The sequence below is a fragment of the Saccopteryx bilineata genome, chromosome 3 (genome assembly GCF_036850765.1).
Source record: "Saccopteryx bilineata isolate mSacBil1 chromosome 3, mSacBil1_pri_phased_curated, whole genome shotgun sequence".
In the NCBI taxonomy this organism is placed as follows: Eukaryota; Metazoa; Chordata; class Mammalia; order Chiroptera; family Emballonuridae; genus Saccopteryx; species Saccopteryx bilineata.
In genome coordinates this window covers 121724443-121750614 of record NC_089492.1, presented here as the reverse complement: position 1 = coordinate 121750614, position 26172 = coordinate 121724443, and the positions used below count along the sequence as shown (strand labels likewise).

The 26172-nt window shown below is 47.6% G+C and overlaps 1 protein-coding gene across 3 annotated transcripts in view; it reads left to right on the top strand.

Moving 5' to 3' along the window:
* SPRED2 (sprouty related EVH1 domain containing 2) overlaps positions 1-24752 on the top strand; it is a 121439-nt gene extending 96687 nt beyond the window's left edge. For all 3 annotated transcript variants that reach the window (XM_066267259.1, XM_066267258.1, XM_066267260.1), the window contains 4 exons: positions 588-756; positions 4426-4490; positions 19019-19168; positions 21542-24752. In XM_066267259.1, coding sequence (XP_066123356.1) covers positions 588-756; positions 4426-4490; positions 19019-19168; positions 21542-22204 — 1047 coding nt within the window. In that variant the 3' untranslated portion in view covers positions 22205-24752. The remainder of the gene's footprint in view (positions 1-587; positions 757-4425; positions 4491-19018; positions 19169-21541) is intronic.
* Positions 24753-26172: the final 1420 nt, after the last annotated feature.

The following is a 26172-nucleotide window of genomic DNA, read 5'->3' as shown; positions in this document are numbered from 1 at the left end:
GACTTGGTGATTAATAGTACAGGAGGTAGAGAAAGCAGAAGAGGCAAAGATAACCGTGGGGACTTTGAGCCAAACAGAATAAACAGAGAGCAGTTGGCATTGCTAGATATGGGGAAGTTGGGAGAGGAAACTAGTGGCAGAAATTTCAGAGCAAATTAAGTTAATTTGAGGTCACTGGGAAACACCCATTAGGACAGAGGAGGGAATATTGAACCCTGACATAGAAGCTGTAAACCTGGAACAGAACACAGCCCCACAGCCTGGGCCTGAGCTCAGTGCCCCAGTCAGGTGATGAGGAGGAGGAATGAGTGAGATTTGAAGAGTGTGGTTAAAGAGTACCACAGTACGTGATTTGGATCATCAAAGACAAGGGGATGGGGTGGGGGTGGGGTGATGGTTCAACAGAGTGTGGATGGTCTTCAGAGGGAAGCCAAGGCCTTTCGAAATAGACATGGATATGCGAAGGCATGGGTGAAAGGTTTCCATTAGTTGCTGCCAATGATGGATGGTCCCTAGTTAGATTTTTGTAATGAGACACCAGCACGACTGTTTCACAAGTAACCAGCCTGTGTGTTTCAATCCTTCAGGTGGTATTGGAATGCTATGTAAGAAAGGACTTGGTCTACACCAAAGCCAACCCAACCTTTCATCATTGGAAGGTCGACAATAGGAAGTTTGGACTTACTTTCCAAAGTCCTGCTGATGCTCGAGCCTTTGACAGGGGAGTGAGGAAAGCAATTGAAGACCTTATAGAAGGTATTGATTGGTCACTGCATTCTTAGCGGGACTATGTTAATTTTCTGAGCTCTTTTTCATTCCAGTTGTCCATCATATATTTGTGGTTTATTTGTAGGAGGGATGGGGGTCAGGTCAGTAGATGCCAAAACTTTAGGAACATCAGCCTGACGGTGGTGGCACAGTGGATAGAGTGTCAGCCTGGGGCTGAGGTCCAAGGCCCAAAACCCAGAGGTCACCAGCTGGGCTACCAGCTTGAGTGTGGGATCATGTCAGTGATAGTTGCTGGCTTGAGCCCAAGGTCACTGGCTTGGCTGTAGCCCCCTGGTCAAGGCAAATATGAGAAGTAATCAATGAACAACTAAAGGGCCACGTCTATGAGTTGATGCTTCTCATCTCTCTCTCCCTTCCTCTCTCTCTCTCTCTCTCTCTCTCTTTCTCACTCTCAAGAAAAAGGTGTGTTTTTTTTTTAAGGAACATCCAAGGAGATCAGTTATAAAGTAAAAGATTTCAGAGTAAAGTGTGGTTCCAATTGGTTTTTAGACTTTGCTCTGTAAAGACAAGTTCAAGACTTCCATGTGAATGAGTTTTTGGTGAAGTTCACCTTTCCCTGCCTATTGAAACAGCTTTGGTCTGATCTGTCTTGGCTCAGAAGTGGAGAATGGATTCATATGAGTCCTGACGGCTCCAGGCTTCCCCACTGGCCTCTTATAATCAGAGTCCAGGTGTCCAACTGCCACTGAACAGGAAAGGGATCTGTGACCCCCAGAGCCCAGGTTGCCTGGGCCTCAGTCTGTGGTGAACGGTTAGTAGGCATTGTGTTGTATTTGATCCTGGGCTAGAAGGCTCTTAGGTCATCGGTTCTCATGGGCTTTTCTAGTGTCCACAATTGCAAACACACAAGTTCTCTACTTTAACACATTCAGTTACGAAATCAAAGGGTTAATGGTCCCACAACCCTGTGAAGAAAGAACTTTCCAGCCAAAAGCCAAACTCAGAATTAATTCTAAAAATTATATAAAAGCCAATCATGAAAGAATACATGCTTCATCTGTTTAAGAAATAAGTGTTCAGAAGTCATTTTCTTCATTGTGGATTTGTGGGAAGAGAAAAAAACCTTCAAGAGAGAATTGCTTAACATCAGTTGTAAGGCAATGCTAGCTAAAACATGAGTCTGTTAACTACAGACAAATGATAGCCAATAAAAACTAGTGTTCACGTCATAGATCTTACATAAGAAACAAATGTTTAAGATGCTGTTATTAAACAGCTTTTAAATGTTTAAATTGTTTTATTGATTGATTGATTTTTAGAGAGAGAGACAGGAACATCAATCTTTTCCTATATGTGCCCTGACTGGGAATTGAACCCACAACCTTTGCATATCAGGATGCTGCTCTAACCAAGTGAACTCTCTGGCTAAGGCAGCTCTTAAATGTTTAGAGAGCAAATAGCTCCTATATTACTGATAGCAGTTTGCAATATGTCCATATAGTTAATTACTGAATCTACAAACAAAAATTGATTACTTGTATATTTTTTTCTATATATACTCTATCTAGCTGTTTTCTATCAAACTTGCCTTAATTAAACACTGATTGACTAGAATAATTCAAGTAGTAGAGAAGAATTCTGAAAGATCAACAGGAACTGCACAGAAGGTATTATGGGACTTGTTTTTCCTCCTGTGATTCCTCATTGAAGATTTAAATACTCCTATTCCCTTTCTGATCAATTCTTTTATTTCTATTTTATGTAATAGCAATTTTTTTTTTTTTTTTTTTATAGAGACAGAGTCAGAGAGAGGGATAGACAGACAGGAACGGAGAGAGATGAGAAGCATCAATCACCAGTTTTTTACTGCTACACCTTCGTTCAGGGGTCCCCAAACTTTTTACACAGGGGGCCAGTTCACTGTTCCTCAGACCGTTGGAAGGCCAGACGATAAAAAAAAACTATGAACAAATCCCTATGCACTCTGCACATATCTTATTTTAAAGTAAAAAAACAAAACGGAAACAAATACAATATTTAAAATAAAGAACAAGTAAATTTAAATCAACAAACTGACCAGTATTTGGGCCTGCTTTTGGCTAGTGAGATGGTCAGTGTCCGGTTCCATATTTGTCACTGCTAGCCTTAACAAGTGATATGACGTGCTTCTGGAGCCGTGACGCGTATATCCCGCGTCACCGGAAGTAGTACTGTACGTGAGCGACGCCTGACCACGTGAGTACTCTCACTGACCACCAGTGAAAGGTGCTCCTTCCAGAAGTGCAGTGGGCCAGATAAACAGCCTCAGGGGGCCGCAGTTTGGGGACCCCTGCCTTAGTTGTTCATTGATTGCTTTCTCATATGTGCCTTGACCATGGGCCTTCAGCAGACCGAGTAACCCCTTGCTCGAGCCAGCGACCTGGGACCAAACTGGTGAGCTTTTACTCAAACCAGATGAGCCCGCGCTCAAGCTGGTGACCTCAGGGTCTCCAACCTGGGTCCTTCCGCATCCCAGTCCGACGCTCTATCCACTGCACCACCGCCTGGTCAGGCGCAAAATATTTTCTAAATGCATATTTTTAAAGACCTAACCAAGCAAAGAAGATAGAGGATAAATATCTCTTTTGGGATATCTCTTATGCAACTTTTTTTTTTTTTGAGACAGACAAGAAAGGAGAGAGACAGGAGATAAGCATCAACTTGTAGTTATGTCACTTTAGTTGTTCATTGATTGCTTGTCATACATGCCCTGACTACTAGGGCTCAAGCCAAGCCAGTGACCCCTTGCTCAAGCCAGCGACCCCAGGGTTTCAAACCTGGGACCTCAGTGTTCCAGGTCGACACTCTGTCCACTGCGCCACCACCAGTCAAGCTCACTTAGGGAAATTTAAATATTTTTCCTTTTGGCCATTAATTGTCACTTGTTGATCCACATGTTACTGGGTACTATTAACGGAAAAGAGGAAGTTCTGTTGGTTTGCATAACAGAATGAAGGAAGTGATGAAAAATAAAGAAATTGAATCCTAAATGATCAATTCATTCCATGATGAAATAAACCAGGTTTTCTGACCTAAATTTTGTTCTGCAGAAACAGAAAACTCATGGATGCCCTGGTATTCAAAGGGAAAACATACTTGCCCTGGTATCAGCTTAAAAGGGAGCTTCCACAATCTGGGCTTTAGAGTACAGTGTCTGAATTTTCAGTGACCCTACAGCCTGTTTAGTCACCCCCTCTTTTGTAGATGAAAAGACCAGAAAGCTAAGTCCAGTTGACACAGTGAGATGGTGGTAGGTATAACCTGGAGGCTCTCCATCCTGCGCTTTTCCCACTGCACACAGTTGGGACCTGGGCATCGCTAGCGGAGGCCGGTCTCCCGGCGCACCTCAGCGCAGCGGGCAGGCTCTCCTCGCCCCTCCTCCGTATTGCCTCTGTGTGCTTGATCTGTAGCGCCCGTGCAAAAGCTCGGGGGGTTAACTGGGAACAACGGTCAGCAAAGTTCATTTAGGGAGCATCCTGGGAAAAGTCAATTAAAGAAGAGTAAATTAAAAAGCATTAATTCCCAGGTAACATATTTCTGCAAGTGATCCACATACGAAAGGAGTGGAATGTGGTTTTATTAAAATATACCTTGAAATGATTGGATTTGACTTTTCCTCTTTGAAAATACTCCTTATTACATTTTTTGTCATTTTAGGCTCAACCACATCATCTTCCACCATCCATAATGAAGCTGAGCTTGGCGATGACGATGTTTTTACAGTAAGTTGCTTGCTTTCCAGGTTAGTGAGGAGTGATCAGGAGAGGCTCCGGTTAAGGGCATGAGGGACACTTTGCAATTCGGCACATGCTGTTGCCTTTGGGATGTCGTCAGGGATCTCTGTCTGGCCACTTTTTCCTGCAGTGGGTTTGCCTTCATTGTTCATGTTTCAGTGGTAACATCACCATATGACATGACAGTGTCAGCTCTCTCAGACCTGTCCCAAGTTCTCTTGCAGTCTTCCCTTAAATTTATGGTGAACACCTCTCTGGTTTGTCTGAGACAATTCTGGTTTTAGTACTGAAAGTCCCTACTCCTGCAAAACACCTAGTCCTAGGCAAACCCTACTCAGAGTCCTGAACACAATCCCCTCCCTGGCATGAGGGAGAGCCTTGCTGAGGAGTAATTAAACATCTGAGAGGAAAGGCCTCAAGGCTGAGTTGAGGTTGGGCCTCTGCGCGCTGAGGCAGGAAAGGGCTTGGATATTTTCACACAGCTTGAGTTAATGAGATATAACTGGAGACAAAATGATTTCTCAGCTTGCTGCTTCATTTACCTACTGGGCTTCTAGAAGTTAATTAACAAATCGTTCATTGCATGCCTGCTGTGGGCTTGGTGCAATGAGATGCATTTTCAAACTCTTGGCCTTGAGCTACAGTATGAAATATGTTTACCTTGTAACCTGGAGCACACACACGTCCAGAGACACCTAAAGCCGATTGTACTTCTTGTACTTCATGTTCTGCGTTATGATTTTTTTCTCTTCTGTTTCATTTTCTTCCACTTTTGATTATGAAACTTTTCAAGCACATAGGAAAATCTCAAGAAGAATACGATGAACCCTGTATCTGCTACACCTAGATTCGGCAGTTGTAGCATGCCCCATTTGCATGTGTGTGTACTTACAGATGCCTGCGCGTGCACACACACATATATTTTTGCTGATCTGTTGAAAGTAAGTCACCTCTAATTACCTCAGCATCCACCTCCTAAAAATAAGGCATTCTCCTACACACTCACAACACCAGTACCGTACCTAAGAAAATCCGTAGGAATTTCATATCGAATAATTCCCCAGTAGTTCCTCAAGTGTCCCATGAGTATCTTTTCATTTCATATTTTAAAATACTGGTTGCTGACCTTTAAAACTTGCTTTGTGGCCCTGGCCGGTTGGCTCAGCGGTAGAGCGTCGGCCTAGCGTGCGGAGGACCCGGGTTCGATTCCCGGCCAGGGCACACAGGAGAAGCGCCCATTTGCTTCTCCACCCCTCCGCCGCGCTTTCCTCTCTGTTTCTCTCTTCCCCTCCCGCAGCCAAGGCTCTATTGGAGCAGAGATGGCCCGGGCGCTGGGGATGGCTCTGTGGCCTCTGCCTCAGGCGCTAGAGTGGCTCTGGTCGCAATATGGCGACGCCCAGGATGGGCAGAGCATCGCCCCCTGGTGGGCAGAGCGTCGCCCCTGGTGGGCGTGCCGGGTGGATCCCGGTCGGGCGCATGCGGGAGTCTGTCTGACTGTCTCTCCCCGTTTCCAGCTTCAGAAAAATGAAAAAATGAAAAAAAAAAAAAAAAAAAAAAAAAAAAAAAAAAAAACTTGCTTTGTAATAGACTCATCATGAACACTACTCTGGGAATAGAGTGGTGTGTGAACCGTGGCTCCAGCCCTCGTGCAGGTAACAGGATAGTTTGGGCAGAGATGAAGTTGACCGTAAGAGGCTTAGAGACTGGCACAGACGGCAGAGTACTCTGAACCCGTGTGCTTTGGGGGGGTGGTCAAAGAAGACCACAAGGAAGTAAGACTGGACTTGACTTCGGAGGCATTTGAACAGGGTTTCGGAAGTAGCTTCAAGTCTGGCAGCCACACGGTGAAGGCGGAAGCAGGGATGTGCATGGTGAGTCGCCTGAATATAGCGGATCCCAACCTGATGTGAACAGAGCGTGTGTAGGGGTTTCAGGAAATGGACTCAGTTGTCCTTCCATGGAGAGGCTGGCGTGAGGCGGCTCTGAGCAGGCTTCCTATGGTGCGCGGAGCAGATCCTCTCAACAGTTGGCATGTTGCTTACATCTGTTCTTTTGTCACGTTTCGAGAGACAAACAACAGCAGGCGGGTTAAAAGGTGGCTTCCTATGCTCCAGAGTGAAACTGTCATTCACAGCTACTTCCCAGCTACCTGCCAGAGGTGAATCAGGAGAGGGCAGAAGGAGAGGGCTGATGGAAGCCAGCATCCCTCCTGCTTTTGGCCTTTAATCCACAGGAGATCCGTGTGCTGCTCTAGGGTAACACCAGATGCCTGGAAGAAGTGTAGAAACAGCGCTGCTGCTTCCAGACACAGGAGCTCCCCGGAGAAGGAGCCCCCTTAGCTGCATTCCCTGTAGCCTGATGTGTATGGCCAGTTGCCTTCATCCCGTTTGTTTACCAACAAGGGACTGTTAATATATAGTACCTCCTTTCTCAAGACAGCCCCTCATTAGGCCATTGACTCTTAGGAACACACCCCTAAGGTGTGTTCTGATGATGGGAGGGCCAGCAGTGGCTTAGGCTCCAGGTGTCCCGTGTGCTCACAAGTGCCCTTTCGTTAGACTTTCTGTCCTGAGACAGCGAGTGAGACGTCTGTGAGCTGGAGCTGGGGGAGTGAGCGGCTGCGTCAGCGCCCGTGGAGTCCACAGCTTCCCGCAGCGCTTTGCATTCTAAAACTTGTGTTGGTGGGAGAGATGTTTAGAACTTGAAACTCATTTATCACTGAAAGAAGTGGTGATAAGACCCTCTTACACTTACAGTTGACTGTAACCATGAGAGTTTTCTGAGAGAACCGCGTGTGTGTAGGCAAACCTGCAGAGCTGTCACTCGAGGAACGAGGGTGTATCTTCTGCTTCTGCTGGTAGAGCCAGGGGCTTCCCTCTGCTCCTGGGGTTCAGAGGCAAGCAGGACGGTGTGGACAACACACTGGTGCGCAATCGGTGTTAGAGGCTGAAGTTGGGGGAGTTACCCCGATGCCCTGTTAAGTAGTTGTCTGACTTGGGTGCTCAACACTCGCCAACCCTAATGGTTGTTACCCCCAAAACAGCTTATCCACCTGACTTCTCAGGGTGGTACAACCATGATGCAGTTCCTCAAAGTCAAATTAGTGCCCTGCTTAGTGTGTGCACACCCGTCCACACCTGCCTGCCCTGCGCCCATTCCCAGGGCCCACGCCGTGCCGCCAGTGCTCCCCTGGTTCTTCTTGCCCGTCCACACCTGCCTGCCCTGCGCCCGTTCCCAGGGCCCACACCGTGCCGCCTGTGCTCCCCTGGTTCTCCTTGCCCGTCCACATCTCCTGCCCTGCACCCGTTCCCAGGGCCCACGCCGTGCCGCCTGTGCTCCCCTGGCTCTCCTTGCCCGTCCACATCTCCTGCCCTGCGCCCGTTCCCAGGGCCCACGCCGTGCCGCCTGTGCTCCCCTGGCTCTCCTTGCCCGTCCACACCTGCCTGCCCTGCGCCCGTTCCCAGGGCCCACGCCGTGCCGCCTGTGCTCCCCTGGCTCTCCTTGCCCGTCCACACCTGCCTGCCCTGCGCCCGTTCCCAGGGCCCACGCCGTGCCGCCAGTGCTCCCCTGGTTCTTCTTGCCCGTCCACACCTGCCTGCCCTGCGCCCGTTCCCAGGGCCCACGCCGTGCCGCCAGTGCTCCCCTGGCTCTCCTTGCCCGTCCACATCTCCTGCCAGACCACCTCCGGGGCCTCCTGCTGAGCAGCCGTCCTGGCTTTCTGAGTTTGGGCTGTTGACCCATTCATGTGTCCTCCTGTTTCTCCCTTGGCCAGTTATGATTGTTGTCCCTTGTTTAAAATCCCATAGCACTCTGTTGTTTGCACTTTCTTGCCACTTGAAAGCCTGTCCCTTTTTTGGCTTTCACATCTTACTTGCTGAGTGAATGAATCTTCATCAGTTAGAAGCAGGTTTTTCATCATTTTCATCTCTGCAGCCCTATAAAGCTTTGTGTATAAATGCCCAGTAAGTAAATGGGAGATCTGAACCCCAGATACAACAGGTTCAGATAATGTCATGTCATTCAATGTCATTTTGTGATCACATTGGTGAGACGGTGTAGGAATTGAACTCTTGTGGATGTCAGTTTAGCCCAGGGGTCCCCAAACTTTTTACACAGGGGGCCAGTTCACTGTCCCTCAGACCGTTGGAGGGCCCAACTATAAAAAAAAAAAAAACTGAACAAATCCCTGTGCACACTGCACATATCTTATTTTAAAGTAAAAAAAACAAAACGGGAACAAATACAATATTTAAAATAAATAACAAGTAAATTTAAATCAACCAACTGACCAGTATTTCAATGGGAACTATGCTCCTATCGCCGACCACCAATGAAAGAGGTGCCCCTTCTGGAAGTGCGGCGGGGCCGGATAAATGGCCTCAGTGGGCCGCATGTGGCTAAACCAGGGCCGTAGTTTGGGGACCCCTGGTTTAGCCTATGGTAAAATGGGCTTCGTTATACATCATTTTGCTTAGAGTTGTAGAACCTGTCAGTGGTGTCAAGTGAGGATTAATGTATAGTGTGTAAAATCTTAGGTTTTCCTATTTTACTCATTTCCTTTATTGTAACCTTGAGAACCCTTTACAGGTGGGTGATCTGAGGGAATCTCAGTGACTGTGTGTCACATTTTCTAGCTGTTTTGTGCTCAGTCTGTGACTAAGAGTGGTACCCCTGGCTGTTAGCCACCAGAAGCTTTAGGCTCCTCAGGCTTCCTGCCCTCTCGTCAGCTTTCTCCCTTGCCGCATAGGCCTTTCCCGGCCCCTCAGCTACAAACATTCATCCAGGTGAACACAAATACCTAGGTGGCAAGGCCGTGCCTAGCACTAAACACGGATGTGTGAGAGAATTCCAGTGCCTGAGCCATTGCTACACATTTGCTAGATGAGTAATGAAAAGAATTAAAACAACAACAAAAGGTTAGCATTCTGTAAATTGCTAAACTCACACTCCTGTTGGTACATCTGATGGACAGCTTTTCATTTCTCTCACTTCCTATCTGGGGAGACTTGAAGGAGGACAGAATGGAAGGACCTCCGGTCTGTTCCTCCGCTGTGCTTTTGTCTTTGTGGAGTTGGCCCGTGTCATCGTGAGATGTGAACAGTTTAGCTGTGGGTAAGCTGTGCAGCTTTGCTCCCCAACTTAGAACTGACTTCCTCCCGGATACCTACACGTGAGGCCTGTGAGGCCAGAGGGTTTGGAACCTGCAAGGAAGGGGATTCTTGGGCAGAGAGAGTAGAGAAATGAACTGTCTAGAACTAGAGAGGCTCTGGGTTTTAACGTCACTTAATGAACAGTTTTCCAAATTCCTGTTGTTTAGGGTTTGGTCCATTTAAACCTGGTGATTTGTTTACTGCTGCAGAATTCTAAAGTTATATTAAAATGGTATTAGCATCTTCACAGACAAGGATCATTTTAATGGGATCTTAGAAGAATTTAGTCGTGGCATGCATATACTCCAGGAGCAGGCTAACCCAGATCTGGTCAAGTGTCGCTGCCTCTGCTGTCGCTGTGCTGAGTGGCTGGATTCTGGCTCTGAAGCTGAGGGATTAGGGAATTATTTGCTTTATAGAAAGAAACTTGAAGGTATATAAAATGGCTAATCATCTTCCATAATAAGCAGTCCTTAAATAATATCTAAATCTGCAAGTCAGGAAATGGTAAACCACATGGGATTAAAAAAATGGAGACAAATACAAGAAGAGGCATCAGAAGTGAAAATGTGTTTATTTCTCTAAGGAGCAAGAAGCTGAGATAGAAATGGGTGAGACTGCTCTTTGAGTTAGTAAGTAATATATGTACACGTGTTGGGGGTTTTTTTGTTTGTTTGTTTTTTGGGGTTTTTTTTTTAAATAAGGGGTTTTACCAGAAGGGGAGGTGAGAGGTCAAGGGAGAATGAGGGATCAAGACAGACACCTTAGTCGCAGCAGTGAACCGTGAGTCCCCAGCCAGGAATTTAGAGATTGAAGAGACATGGCGGAGGTGGACTCCTGTGGCTGTGAGATCTTAGGCAAGTCCCCGTCTGACCTGTCTGATAAGAACTCAAAATCCCTTCCAATTCCAAGACTTTTAATTCTAAGCAGTTGGCTTGTTTAGAGCTATCCTCACCACCCAGCAAGGCAAATAAATGTCCAACTAACTCCTGCAGCTTACCTTACTTTTAATGTGCCATTATTATTTCCACAGTGGACATACTGCTCCCTAACACCACGCAGAACGCAACAGCAAGAAGGGTACCTAGAGCCACAGGAAACACTATCTCCCTACCTTTCCAGTTCACTGCTATTTTTCTCTTCCCCGTTGACTACTTATATTTAGGGCCTTTCAGCTGTGTTATTTTTTAAATAACTACCAAATGTACAAGTTTTATTTTAGAGTTTTCTTAGACCCCAGTTGGAAAGGGGAGAAATATGAGAATAAGTATGTGACTAATGCCCATGTGGCCCATTCATGTGATGGCTTTGGAGCCTACTTAGCAAGTATTACAGTCTGGTCTCCAAGATGGCAACTCGAAGCCTGGCCATAGCAAGGCCTACCTTACACATACATGTATAGGGTTGAGCCTTTTTTTTTTTTTTTTTTTGCTTCACCATCTATGTTTACTACCACCTAAGTATTGTTTCTGGATTTGAGCAGCCCTTCTTAATCAATTATTCACAGTTAAGCCCCAGCACCTTAAGGTATCCATCCTTATATAATGAGTTAACTTTTTCTGTGCACCTAGAATGGTACGGTGTACTGTCCTTTGCAGAATTGAGAAGAGTCATTCAATCATTGTTTTTGGCTCTCAATTTTCTCCTAGAACCCAGTTGGAAAAGGCTGGTCTTTGGATTGCAATTTGGTGTTTTGCTGTATTTTATTAGGTGGGCAGTCATCCTTTACACAGGAAAAATGTCATGTCTTTTATGGCATCATCGGCCTCTAGCCATGTTTTGCCCAGACTGGAAAACTTGGTCCTTCCTCATGCCCTGCACTTGAACCTTTGACATCCTGTTTATTACAAGCTGCGTTTTATGACTTTCTGGCTATTCAGAGCAGTTGTCCTGAACAGTAGCCCAGACCCCGCCCATCCACCCCAGGTGTTGTCTACAGCATTGTTAGATCATGTGATTTATACCAAAGTACTGAGAAGCAATTCGTTTTATCCTTGACGGGTTTTTTTTTTGGGGGGGGGGGTTGTATCTTTCTGAAGCTGGAAACAGGGAGGCAGTCAGACAGACTCCCACATGCGCCCGACTGGGATCCACCCGGCACGCCAGGGGTGATGCTCTGCCCATTGGGGTGTTGCTCTGTTGCGACCAGAGCCATTCTAGTGCCTGAGGCAGAGGCCACGGAGCTATCCCCAACACCTGGGCCATCTTTGCTCCAATGGAGCCTCGGCTGCAGGAGGGGAAGAGAGAGAGAGGAAGGAGAGGGGAAGGGGTGGAGAAGCAGATGGGCGCTTCTCCTGTGTGCCCTGGCCAGGAATTGAACCCGGGACTTCCGCACGCCAGGCCGACGCTCTGCCACTGAGCCAACTGGCCAGGGCCCTTGACAGGCTTTTGAGTACAGTATTTGAAAGTTGTGCTTATTTTCATTTTTAATTAAGTAGAAAAACAAAGTCATTGAATTTTGTAATTTTCAAGATTTCAGTTATAGACGCAGAAGAGTATAGAATACCAGAAAATTTTTTCTGGTATTCTTTTCTTAAAAGAGTTTTTCCAACCAATCTAGCCCCAACAAACATTAAAACTGAAGGCATGTCTACAAAATGGGGTTCACTTACTGCTTTTCTAAGAGAGTATTTTTACAAGCTGAAGTGGTGTGTGACCCCTAAGCGTGCAGAGTTTGGAGGTGAGGGAGAGGCCTGAATCCACACTTGGTTCTGCCATTAGCTGTGACCATTGATCCTTTGAACACAAAGCCATCACAGTGTAGACACATTTCCTTTGAGTCTGTCCTTCCCAAGGAAGGGAAGGGAAGGAACAGTGGTGTGGAGCTGTCCCTGGCACTGCGCCTGCATTACTGGATTTGGTCCTCACACCTACCCTGTGAGCTACACATGGACACTTCATTTCTGCAGCAGAAACTGCCCAGGCTCGGAGAAGTGACGTGACTTGCGCTCAGGCCCACACTCTGCTCACCCAGAATGCAAACCCAAATCTGCTTGCTGCCTCTCAGAGAACATTAAGAAAGTATTTATTCAATACATTTTAGTAAGTTTTACCTATCAAACGTACCAGATACCCCCCTTCACTGCAAAAGAGCCACCTAAATGGTGGAGTTTTCAACTAGGGCGTTGGCTTCAGACCTTATCGGCCTCTTCACTGGAAGCATGAGGATCCAGTCTCTCCGTGAAAGCCCCGCCCCGTCTCCTTTCAGGCTCTCTGATCAGAAATGTTTCTGCTGTCTCCCTCCCATTGGAATGAAGGGATTGGGAGAGAGTAGGGTGGGGGGAGGGTAAAGAGAAAATGGATTGAAATGTAAAATCTATAAAATGTAGCAAATGAAATTAGTGTATGGTGGTTTATTGAGAAAGGCAAATGCCTGACCAGGCAGTGGCGCAGTGGATAGAGCATTGGGCTGAGATGCAGAGGACCCAGGTTCGAAACCCCGAGGTCGCCAGATTGAGCGCAGGCTCGTCTGGTTTGAGCAAAAAGCTCACCAGCTTGAACCCAAGGTCACTGGCTTGAGCAAGGGGTCACTCGGTCTGCTGAAGGCCCGCGGTCAAGGCACATATGAGAAAGCAATCAATGAACAACTAAGGTGTTGCAACGCGCAATGAAAAACTAATGATTGATGCTTCTCATCTCTCTCCACTCCTGTCTGTCTATCCCTGTCTATCCCTCTCTCTGGAAAAAAAAATGTGTTTGGAGGGACAGCCTGTGCTTTGTAGTGGACACCAGACAGCAGTGTCCCCTAGCTGCTGCTGCCGAGACCGAGCTCTACGGCATAGGTGGCAGGAGGTCTCGGGGATAGATGGGAGCTGCCTTATCTTCTAGATGACAGTTGTCAGGTTCGCATTGCATAGATAGATGATCTTTTTATCCCATGTGGCTAAATTAAAGCAGTTAACTGTGTGAGGCTCCACCAAAAGCTCTGACATGCTCTCCGTTTCAGGAAGCCCAAAGGCATCTTGCTAACGCTCCCACTTCTGTCTGTCTTCATATGCACATGGCATCTCAGCTCTTTATGCTGTGGGTAGGAGGAGGCAATTGTTTCCATTTTACTAATTCGTAGAGCCCACGGTCGGGCTACCTGAAACTCGGCCTTCCAGCTCCCAGCCCTCAGCCCTTCCAGGGAAGCTAAGTGTGGCATCAGAGTCTTCTTTTGTGTCAAAATTTCTTTCACCTAACTTCAAAACTGAGAAACATAAGAGTTTTTTAAACATGTGGGAATTTTCTTGTTGTTGTTTCCCCCCCCCCCCGCAGTGAAAGAATGCCCCCCTTATCTATTCTCTGGGTCCCTGAGAGGGTAGTGCCCTAGCGTCTCGGACAGAGTCCCCCCCACCCCACCCCAGCAGCTGCTGCTGAGACCCAAACTGCCTGCTGGGGGGGGGGGGGGGCGCGTAAACAAGCATGTGCCGGCCTGGCTGGTTTTCTGCTCTGCTTGCCTCTTTGAAACAGGACTCCTGGAACCAGTATAGGCCCTGAGGACAGGTGAGCCAGTGCTACCTGTTCCCAAAGACCTGTTGGCAAAATGGGTGACAACTTCCTGTTTACCAGAGAAAAAAGGATTGGTCACAGGCCTGTCAGTCTGATAGACACTGAGAAAGAAGGTATGCTTTGCTGAAGAATTTGAGACAACAGCCCATCCAATACCCCCCACCCCACCACCACCACCACCAGATGGGAATTTTCTGAGGCACTCATCCCTCTGGTTTTCTGTCTCCTGAGAGGCAAAAGCAGCCTGGAGTTTTATGTGGTCGGTCTAGTCGCTGAGCCCGAGGTAGAGAGGAACGGCATATATTTATATGTACTGTGTTTGTGCATACTTTCTTAAAAAAATAAAACGAGAACCTCTTGCAATAGGAAGAATGCATCAGATGTTGAGATCTATTTTGGTGGTGGATTGCAGTAAAAATAATATGAATTGTGGTCATAACTACTAGTAAGCCAACTCTAAAAATACAAACAGCAGAAATTCTACTTAATCATCTGGGTGAATCCTCTGGCTTTTTTAGGGGGAGTATGGTGATGACTTATTTTCATTACTTGTTTTTATTAAAGTATAGCCGACATATGTCCCGTGGCTCTTGAATCAGCTAAACAGCAGTCTTTTTTTAAAAATGTTTATTTCTATTAACTTTAGAGAGATGAAAAGAGAGTGAGCACAAAATAGGAACATCAATCTGTTCCTGTATGTGCCCTGACCAGGGATCGAACTGGCAACCTCTGTGCTTCAGGACGACGCTCCAACTGAGCTACCTGGCCAGCACTAAGCAGCAGTCTTAGTCAAACCCTTCTGACCTGTAATAGTCTTAGGAGGGAAGAGGATTACACATAAAATTGCGAGAGCTCAGATAGACCTTGAAGGTCATCAGTGCAGCCCCCTTGTGGTACACACAAGGAAACTGAGGCCCAAAGAAGCTAAACCACTGTCAAATGGCCTGGCCTGGCATCGGGGTTTACCATTCCCCTCTGTATAGAGCTCTTCTTGCTTAACATTTCTGTATGACTCCTGGATGGTGTGGCCAGGCTCCTTAAGCAATTTCTTAACATGATGTTCTCTGGCTTATTTGAAACATCTCAGCCTGCTGGCCTCCTGAAACGGCTGCTGGGTGGGCTTGGGGACACAGGGTGATGAAGTGGCTCTACTTACTTGTTTGCTTGCCTCTCTGGAGGTGGGTTTCATCCCATTTGTCTCCATCCCAGAGGGAGGAGAAAACTGACAGTTGCCAGCCTTCTCATAGTCTCACCAATAAAATCATTAGGAGTATCCCACTCAGGAAAGCTGTAAGCCAGGTGCCCCTTAATAGTTCAAAGTGTCCTTGAAAAAACAGCCCTGGGCACACCTTTCTCTCCCAGAGCCACTGTCTGCCAGCTGCTATGGCAGAGAGAAAAAGAAACATCCACGTATTGTTCCACTTATTTATGAATTCCTTGGTTGATTCTTCTATGTGCACTGGCCAGGGATCGGACCCTCAGTGAACCTGCAAGCTTGGCCTATCAGGACAGTGCTCTAACCAACTGAGCTAGCTGCCCGGTCGGGTGCAAGGCAAGTTTAAAACGCAGGGGGAATCCGAGTTGAAGGTGAAGCTCAGATTAGTAGGTTGGTAGGTGTGTCAGTAGCCTGTGCACACAAATAGCAGAATGATGGTCAAGAATCTAGTTTGTGAATGTGTGTACACACGTGCACTGCTCAGGTGGCTTTTTACTGTCTGTGTGTGGAACCCGTGAGCAGAGTTGGATCAGAGCTGCCTGTGGGTAGAAGGTGTTTCCCCTCACTGTTCCTGGAGATGCCCTGATAGTACACTCTTTTTGTTTGTAGGTCACACTCACTACTTTGCAAGAACTGTCTTATAGTAGAAATAAGCCAAGGCTTCCAGTGGAGCCTCTCTGACAGACTCTCCCGAGTCCAGAACAACTCAGAGCAGCTGGGCGGGAAGGCTACAGACCAGGCCAGGCCATACCGTTAGCACAGCCCGCAAGAGTGGTGAACTGTGGGCATGCCTCAAAGTTTTCTGGCTTTTCCGCTCCTTTGTATAAACCTGTCATTAAATTAGGAGATACTGAAAGGCCTTCCTCAGTCACACGTTCAGGAAGCTTTGCATTTGACTCCGTGCAGTGGGAAAGAGCTGTTTGGGACTAGGGAGGATGGATGGGGGCATTTCTGATGGCTCATGAATACTAGGAAAACTGGGTATGCCTTATTTCTCAGAATGACTTTCTACATATTGTTAACCTGGACATGGGGTGGATTAGGGTAACAGCTGACTAATACAGAGGTGACTGATGTGTTAACTGGTTTCTGAGAACTAAATGTTGAGTGCATATCACCACGTTCAATACAAGGGTAGCTTCTGACCTCAGAGAGATGACTGTCCAATGTGTGTTGGATAAGAATTTAACCCTTGAAATCTGAATCATACTGAAGGGCCCTTATCTGCTCATTCAGGAAGTATTTATTGAGATCTTTGGAAACCTTTGTATTGTGACAAGTCATCCCCTTATCTCCTGGGTTTGTATCAAGCAGGATACGCCTTTTTACTCAGAGAAGTACTTTTGCTGAGGTTAACACAATAGCTTTCAGAGTAGGCACTGGAATGGGCTCGCCTGACCCTGAGAAACAGCAAAGCGGGTTCTGAAATCCCATGGCTTGGTGCTGGGGGCTGCATCTCAGCCCGGCTCTGCAGAGGCTGCCCCCCAACCATCAGGGCCCTGCCTCTCAGCAGCTCATCTTCCTGTGTGTGATGTGGAGATGACATGTTACTTGCGACCATGTTCACACGCAGCCTAGGCCGGGTACACATTCACCCAACATGAGACTATTACAAGTTCTTGGCTTTATTGTTGTCTGATCAACAACAACCCATGTGTTATAAAGTGGGTGAGAGTTGGAGGACAGGCAGAGTTTGGATGAAAGGAAAAATTCTTGTGTATCAGCTTAGTCTCTTTCAGTTACTGGGATTTAATAGTAATTCCCTGAGTTCTGAACCAATTGAAGGGGGTAGCTAGGAGACCCTTTTTGGTCCTGGCTAACAGCTGCAGGGAGTAGATGTATCAGGACCTGCCTCACCAGGTACTGGATCTCTGCAGGGTCCCAAGAATGACTGCCAGCACTTTCTGTCTGCCAGCTGGGTGGCTGGCTCCCGAGAGGCAGAAGAGGGAGGTGGTGGCTGCAGGCCCAGTTCCACTCCACCCATTGTGGAGAGGAGCGAGGGTCAGAGAGAGGCCGGGTGTGGCGCAGGCAGAGCTGCTGCCTCAGAGCTGGGTCGCCAGGGAGGGAAAGTGCGTCCACGTGGTGAACCCAACACTTCTGGCCTAAGTTACCAAAGGGTGGATCAGGATTCGGGCTTGACTGGATCCAGAAGCTCAGATGGTACCTGGGGGGACTGCCTTCTCTGTTTTACTTCATTTGGTCCTCAGAAGGTGCTTGCCCTGCCCTCATCATGATTCCAGTCTTGTGAGGGCCCTGAGATCTTGAGGTAAAGACACCGTCTTTTCTGACCTCTCTGTCAGAACTCTTCCTATACAGCCTGAGAGGACCACGTGTCCACACCTGGATTCGTCGCTGTGGGTTGAGGGATTAGAAATAAGCGTCACCCCGCATCACTGGACCAAACCAATTAGAAAACTCTGGGAGGGTTGGGCCCCCTGGACAGAGGCTGCACATGTCCACCAGTTTTAAGAATTGATAGTAGTTGTGTTGCATAATGGAAATGAGTCTTCTTTTTCCTAGATACCTAGAGTCCATTTTTCTGAGCATTTATGACTTTATAATTGAGAAGGGGGAGTAAAAATAACTTTTGTAAGTCTTTGTTTTAGCCTTGCCTTGCCCCCAAAAGGATTTATGACACTAACAAAAGACATGTAAAATAAAAATAAGCAAATGAGATTAAGGGGATATAAGAGCAACAGCCAAGGAGGAAGAAGTTCCTAGATGTTTGTCAGAAATAAGACACCTAGATGCAAGAGGGTCCCAGCTCTGTGGAGGTGAGCAGGCGGGTGGGGAGTCCGGAGGGCCCTCGTGTTAAAGGTGGCTGTCAGCTACATTTCACAGTCTTTTCTGAGCATGTGGCTTGTGGAGAGTGAGCACCACCTGGGACCGCCTGGCCCCCTTCACTGAGTCTAGGTGGCAGCATGAACCGTTCAGGTGGCTGGGATGGTGGGACACAGTGGGTCCCCTGTCCTCTGGCCACATCCATCCCAACATCTGATCACCTGCCTAGGACACCATCAGGTAGGCTCCAGTCTGAACTTGTTGCCTCTGCCTGGAAACGGCTCTGCACTCACCTCCTCCCTGGCGCGGCCTTCGTCCCTCTGCAGTCACCCATCTCGCTTCCAATTTAAACTGAACCCCAAAGCGTGCCTCCAACCAAAAGATTTTTTTTCTAAAGAACTTTCTGGGAAACCGGTGCCCATGATCCACAAAGTACCCATATTTCTGAGTCCTCCCCAGGCCAGAATTAGCCCCACAGACACACATTTCTGCGTGTTTGCATCGCCCCTGCTGGCCAGAGTCCCTTGGAACAAGGGCACAAATGGGACGCCATTCTTGATCAGACTGGGATGCACCAGTGGGAGGCCTGCTGTAGTGAGACCTTCCCCAAAGCCTGGTCACTACTCCCACATTTGAGAAAACAAACCCAACTTTCCAGGGTCTGGCAGCTGATTTCTCTGCCCGCTGAGCCAGCCACATCGTATTTAGACAATCGCACCCTTCAGGGGTCCTCCCACCACCCACAGCCAGGATAAACTCAAGATTTCGGGAAGTCCAGCAAGATGCCGCAAGCGAGGGTAGACGGCATGTGAGAGTGTGGTGTGTGGGTTTGGTTTTTGTTTTTTCAAATTAACTCTTGGTTATCTCCCTCTAAACAGACAGCTACAGACAGTTCTTCTAATTCCTCTCAGAAGAGGGAACAACCTACACGGACAATCTCCTCTCCCACATCCTGTGAGCACCGGAGGATTTATACCCTGGGCCACCACCATGACCCATACCCCACGGACCACTATCACCTCGAACAGGTCAGCGGCAGTCTCGGTCCTCTGAGGTCATCGGGCTAGATGGCTCCCAGTTCTGGGATGGCTTCTTCTGTGCTACTTTGTGCCACCCACCCCATATCAACGGCGGTGGTGGCAGCTCATCCTTACTTAGAGGTTTCTGTGTGCCAGATACTGTACTTGAGCTCATTTAATCCTCACAGATCGCCCCATGTGGCAGGTCCGGCACCCCTAGTTTACAGATGAGGAAGCTAAGGCTTAGAGGGATGGTCCCTGGTAGAAGGAGGTTCGAATGCAAGTCTGCTCACCCAATGAGCTATGCTGCCTCCCGCGTCCCTCTGTCCAGAGGGCCTCCCAACTGTGTGTGAAGGCCAGAGCCATGTGCAGGACTGAAGACTGCTGTACCCTTGGCCCGGGCTTGCTCAGGGGGTTGTAGCCGGAGTCTGGAATTCAGTGATTCAACAAATATTTACCAAGCGGCTGTTTTGCAGAGCAGGTTCCCAAACTGTGGGGCATGGACTGGTGCCCGTGTAGGGTGATGTGGCCACTGGTCTGCTTTGGAAAGAGAAAAAAGTATGATTAAAGCTAGAGTTACATGACTTTTTACAAATCATTTTATTGTATGCTTCCCAATAGTTTGGCATTAAATTCTTTTTCATTTTTTAAGGGAGAAATGGGAGATAGTGAGACTCTCTCATGTGCCCCAACCGGGATCTACCCAGCAACCCCTGTCTGGGGCTGATCCTCGGACCAGTTGAGCCACGGGCTGCGGGAGGGGAAGAGAGAGGAGGAGGAGAGGGAGGGGAAGAGAAGCAGATGGTCACTTCTTTTGTGGGCCCCAACTGGGAATCGAACCTGGGACATCCATACGCCAGGTCGACACTATCCACTGAGCAAACTGGCCAGAGCCAGCATTAAATTCTTTTTTTTTAAATCACATTGTGGTAGTAATAGGTAAGAACTGACTTTCTGACTTTTCCTTACTTTGTAAAATAAAAAATTAGCAAAGCCTTTGTCAGCTCCCAAGATTTGTTTTGAAACCCGACAGGATTGTTATTTTCCAAAGTCCAGAATCTGACAGGAATTAAGGCAAAGTATGAGAAGTGGCCCCTGCTCATATTCTGGTGGGAAGCGATGGGTAAATCTAACTGCCATGTAAAAATTCTATAATTATTATAATGATGACAATGGCAACAGGTATTAAGCACATCCTGTGTGACAGGCACAGTGCTGACATTGCAGAGATTTTTCTCTTCATTCTCCCAACAGCCCTGTGCAGTTTGATAGTCAGTGAAACTGAGTCTGGGGCTCAGCAACTTGCTAATAACTTGCACAGCCCAAATTTGACTCCAGTGGCTTTGCTCAGAGCCATGCTCTTTGCCCCTTGAAAAGCCTTCATGTCAAAAGGACTTCTAAGGTGGAAAATCGCATTCTCTGCCACCACTGAGACAACCTATGCAAGGCAGTCTTACATGCATCTAGTCGGTTCCAGTTGACTCGGGCTGCCGACTGGCCAGGACACTGTTATAAACAGTAGCACAGTAGCAGGACTGCCTGCAGAGACAGCTCTTTGCCCTAAGGGAGAATGCAGCTTGGGTTTGAGGGTTAGCAGGCATTTCTCTGGGTCTCAGCTGCCAAGGCCCAGATTCCAGCTCTGCTGCTCACTAGCTGTGAAAATCCTGGCAGGATCCAAACCCAGGCAGCCAGCCACTGGAACCTGTACTCTTACCCTTTTCTGTCTGGGCATCTTATGTTCCCAACTAGATTACAAGGTTCTTGTGAGCTTTCTAGTCCCTGGATTCCCCCCCCCCTTTTTTTTACCATGACCCACTGCATTTTACATGGTGACCCAGAACGCACATATTGTATATACACAGTGAAAACTACCCTCATACATGCAGTTGTGCTCCAGCTTCTCATCTGTTTCACTTGGGGGGGGGGGGGAGGGACTGGTCTTACAAAAGAGAACACACTATACAAAACCAATGTAAGCTGTTAGAAATCAGGCTAGCAGTCACCCTCCCCTAGGGGTGGGCGGTAAGTGAGGGGCGGTCCTCCTATGGAGGACGCTCACCTGCCTCCTGACCTGAGTGTGTCTAGCTTCTAAAAATTCAAACTCTGTTCTTACAATGTGTGCACTTTCCCGCAAATATAGTAACCCTTTAACACAAAGGGGGGCAGTGTAAAAGCTGATCGCAACCCATTCAGTTGATTTCCTGACCCAGGAATGGATCGAGACTCACAATTTGAACTACATCTTTGACCCACAAGGTATTCAGTAATTACAGGATGTGTCAGTTTCTTCAAGAAATGCCTTTGTCAAGATGAAAGGTGCATACTAGATTTTCTTTTTTTTCGTCACTGCTATAAAATACTGTCTCTTTTCTCCCGGGGCAGCCAATGCCAAGGTCCTACCGCCAGGTGAGCTTCCCAGACGACGACGAGGAGATCGTGCGCATCAACCCCCGGGAGAAGATCTGGATGACGGGCTATGAGGACTACCGGCACGCGCCCGTGCGGGCCAAGCACCTGGATCCCTCCGAGGACTCGGACTCCTACGTGCGCTTCGCCAAGGGCGAGGTCCCCAAGCACGACTACAACTACCCCTACGTAGACTCCTCGGACTTCGGCCTCGGCGAGGACCCCAAAGGGCGCGGGGGCAGCGTGATCAAGACCCAGCCCTTGCGGATCAAGTCCCGGCCGCGGGAGGACGGGGAGCGCTCCCGGTGCGAGTACTGCAGGGACATGTTCAACCACGAGGAGAACCGGAGGGGCCACTGCCAGGACGCGCCCGACTCCGTGAGAACTTGCATCCGCCGGGTGAGCTGTATGTGGTGTGCGGACAGCATGCTCTATCACTGTATGTCGGACCCCGAGGGCGACTATACAGACCCATGCTCGTGCGACACTAGCGACGAGAAGTTTTGCCTCCGGTGGATGGCTCTTATTGCCTTGTCATTCTTGGCCCCCTGTATGTGCTGTTACCTGCCCCTGCGGGCCTGCTACCACTGTGGAGTGATGTGCAGGTGCTGCGGGGGGAAGCACAAAGCGGCCGTGTGACTCGCATCCCTCCCTCCCCTCCATCCACAGCCACAAGGGAACTTGTCTCCTACACACTCTCATCCTCTCTCCCGGGACCTGGAGGTGCCGTTCAGGCCCGGGGAACCCGCCTGGTGTACTCTGCTCCCCACTCATCCCTGCGCACAGTGTTCTAAAGAAAGGAACCTCCGCATAGACTCGCGTGTATTAATCTATAATCAAGCTAACTGTCTTATACCTGTGTTGAGTTCCTGCCTTTTCTCCCCACCTCTTCCAGTTCAAAGGCGCCTGCAGTCGGAACTGCTGATTTGTTGGGTGGGTTTTGTAGTTGGTTTTTCCAAGAGCATGGAAGACATATCTTTCTCTGGGCTCAGCTTGCCTGTTGCTATCCCGCATCTCTGGGTTCCCGCGAAGTGTGATGTCAGAATGATGAAATCCAACCAGAAGTATTTAACCTGCAGTTAATTATTATGTCTAGGAGGTGAGCTAGTTAACAAGCTTCTACCACAAAACAAGATCGCTTTAACTTTTCTAAAGCCAAATTTCCCATGTAAGCTGCAGTTTCTATCTTGAGCCCATCACCATTTTCTGCCTCCCACCCCAAATATTATATAAATATATCAGTTCCTCACGATGCAAAACATTTGCCCGTAAAATGACTGAGAATTGAGCCTTAACTTCAGATTAACTTGTGAGAATCAGGAAAATTCCTTAAACTGTACCACATCCTCAGGTCAGGGCCAGAAAGGAGATTTTAGATTTCTCAGAGCCTCCCGTTACCCCTAAGGTAGAACTTTTTTAAAGGTGTGTTGCCACCACTTCTAAAAATTTAGCAATATTGGAAGAAAATGCTAATAAAGTAAAAAATTTTGCTCATTGTTTTGGAAACAAAATACTCTCTTCAAATACAAACCAGTGTTGAAAACACGAAGGTTCTCCTAAATAAAACTATCGGAGCCCCGGCCACCCCCTGGCCTCCAGTGTCAATTTTCTGATAACCAGGGGAAATTTTAAACATCATAAATTTGAGGAGTGGTGGGTTGCATTTTGTTCGTGGGTTTGGGTTTTTGTTTTCCTTTCGGATGCAATTTCATGTCACCAGATTCTTCATTTATACTTGGAAAAAACAAGGCCATATGTAAAAACCCTTCCGATGCCTAAGTGTCTTTCTCCTGCAACTCCAAACCCAGATTTGCCATTTGGTGTGCACAGATGGTTGGGTCAGCAGGCTGGGTCTACCTGTTGCCTTGCCACATGGGAGGCTTCGAATTAGCTGCAAAAAGAGTATTTTTCTAATCTATTGCAAGGAATAGCCAGGTCTTAGGGCAGAAAGAAGGAGAGTGAAAAGTAGTTTACCTTTACCGAGCATGGTACAATCAGATCGTCCTGGAAAACATAAGGGACAGGTGTGTCCACACTGGCTGGTCTTCCCACCATGGTCTTCCCGCGGTAACTGCCAGCAGAGGGCACGCCTGACCCCTCTCCCCCTAATGCCCCCACCCCTTCTCTACTGCACATAGGACATCAGTCTTCAAGGAAAGGGGCTTTTTTCCAGTCTGCCAATCGTACTGGGGAAGTGCTGGCCACGCCTACCTTCATTGAAAGTTTTTAGCTTGTCTGAGAGCCCGTTGCATTTATTTAGTCAGACATCAGTGTAATACCCACTGTGCTTGATTGAGTTGGTTGGTAGACGTTTTCATTTGTTGGAGTGACTGGTTTGGCCTTTCAGTCTGGAAAAGGAGCAGCGAGTTGTCAACCTGGTGATGGAAGAACAGAGAGCCGCTTCCCTGCCTGGAGAACATCTAGAAAACCTCAGCCAGCCTCCAGATGTTGTTGAGAGACCACAACCCCTCCCCAAAACCCCCGAGGTTTCTCCTCAAGGTCTTTCTCAAGGTCTCCTCTATAAAGCACAACACTAATGTATGTTTTGTTAGACCTCAGTTCAAGTGCCCCTATTTATTTCAGTAAGAACACACATACCCCAGCTGCTTCTTGTTTGTTGTCTCTACTACCCATTTCTATCGTCCTGCACCCCTTGTTCGGTTCCACCCCTTTGAAGAGCTATGCTAGTGAATCTTACTCTGCATATACCTTTTGGTTCGTGAAGGCAGTGGTTAAGGGCACAAGGACAGCCATGGGGACATTTATGTAAATACGTCTCTCTCTAATTGCCACACTGCAACTGAACAGTGTGTAGTATTTTCCCAGTCAGCTTTGCCATACTGACGTCAATCATTTGAGAGAAATTATTCAAATTTTATTTTTGTATCTGTGGTAACAAAACATTAACCAAAAGATTGTCTATTTGGAAGCTTCCCCACCCCAAGCTATTTGCTCACATTAACAAATTAAAGTGCCTGAAGCATAATTCATTCTTTACCTGTATACTAAAATCCCTGTTGTATTGATTTTTTTATAATAACCCTTTTTACCTCTGTGTAAAAAAATATGTATACAAGTGTATGATGTACATTTTAAGTTCTTAACTTTTTTTTATGGTTTCTAATATGTATGACCAATGTAGCCATTGCTTTAAAATGTACTGTGTAAATATAAACACATCCTATGAGATCGCTGGCTGCAGGCTATTTGTCTGGCCGGAGTTGGGGTGGCATTGGAGCCTCTGCAGACATGGGGGTTCTCCCACACAGGATGGGAAGGGGCTGCTTTTGGTGAAGGGTGGAAGGACACAGGTCTGTTACAGTGAGGCCCTTCCCATCGGAGGTTCTGTCATATTCCCAAGGGGAGACTGCGCTCCTGCGGCTCAGATGCCTTGAGTACAAGGATTGCTGCATGTCACCACCCGGGAACACCCCTTCTCCCCAGGCCTGGCTCCCCCCACGCGTGCTCCTCTGAGGGAACAGCTATACTTCCTCCGAGCTGTTTTCCACCAGTTCCTGCTGAACCGTGTGTGTGTGTGGAGTTAGGAAAACAGTCTCTTACTGAAAACAATTGTTAAAGCTGCAGGACCCTTGGTCTCCTCAGAGTGGCTCTATTTCGGTGACGTGGCTCACTTTCCCTTCCCGCTAGGTTCTCTGGATGCTCAAGTTACAATTGACAGTCCTTCGAGGAGATCCAAGTGTGCAGTCTTTGTAAGGGTCACAGAGGAAAGAAAGTGTTAGCTCCCTCTTTAGAGAACAGAGTAGAGGCCTTACAAAGAGAGGTAAGACCCCTTCATCTTGGTTTTAACTCCTTCAGAAAGGAAGGACTCCCAAGCCACTGGGGAAGGTGGAGAGCAATCGGAGGTGCTAGAAGTTAGCAAGAGGTGGTAGGTAGGTTACTGGAGAACTTAACGAAAGCCGTTTCGTTAGAGTAGGAGAGGCATTAACCAGATTATAGTGGGGTGAAGAGTCAACATGGAGGAGGTAGGAACAGCGAATCTAAAACATTTTTTCAAGAAGTTGAATAGTAAAGAAATAATGGGATTGCTCTGAAGTAGAATTGGTGAATTAAAATAATTTCTGCCAAAACAACATGTACGTGTTTACTTTGACAGTCATGAACAAACTGTTCTGATTTAGAAATAAGAGAGAGAAGGTCGAAGGCCCCTCCAGAGCTGCAGCGAAGAGCCCTAAACTTTTACTTGATCCACATGCCCCAGGGTCCGTCCTTCCTGCTGTCCCTGTTCACAGCTGAGGAACTGAAGTTCAGAAAGAGTAAGTGACTGAGTGGACAGTGCGGTCACCTGAGACAGAGACTGAACCGGCCTCAGCTCAGGTGACTGACTGTCGAGCTCCTTACCCACCTCACTCTGGGACTTGCCTCCCTTCCTGTTTTCAGGCTCAGAAAGGGGATCAGTCCAGTCTTCCCTGTCCTTTTAGGCTCTGCAGGCTGTGTCAGGAACAGCCTGTGTATCTGGTACCCTGTGTGCTCAGCCAGCGCTGGGTGCACACAGGTCATCTCCTTTAACCCTCTGCAGAGTAGATGGTGTCCTTCCATGTTATAGGTAAGAGAGCAGGTGTCAAGAAACTACATTAATTATATCAAAG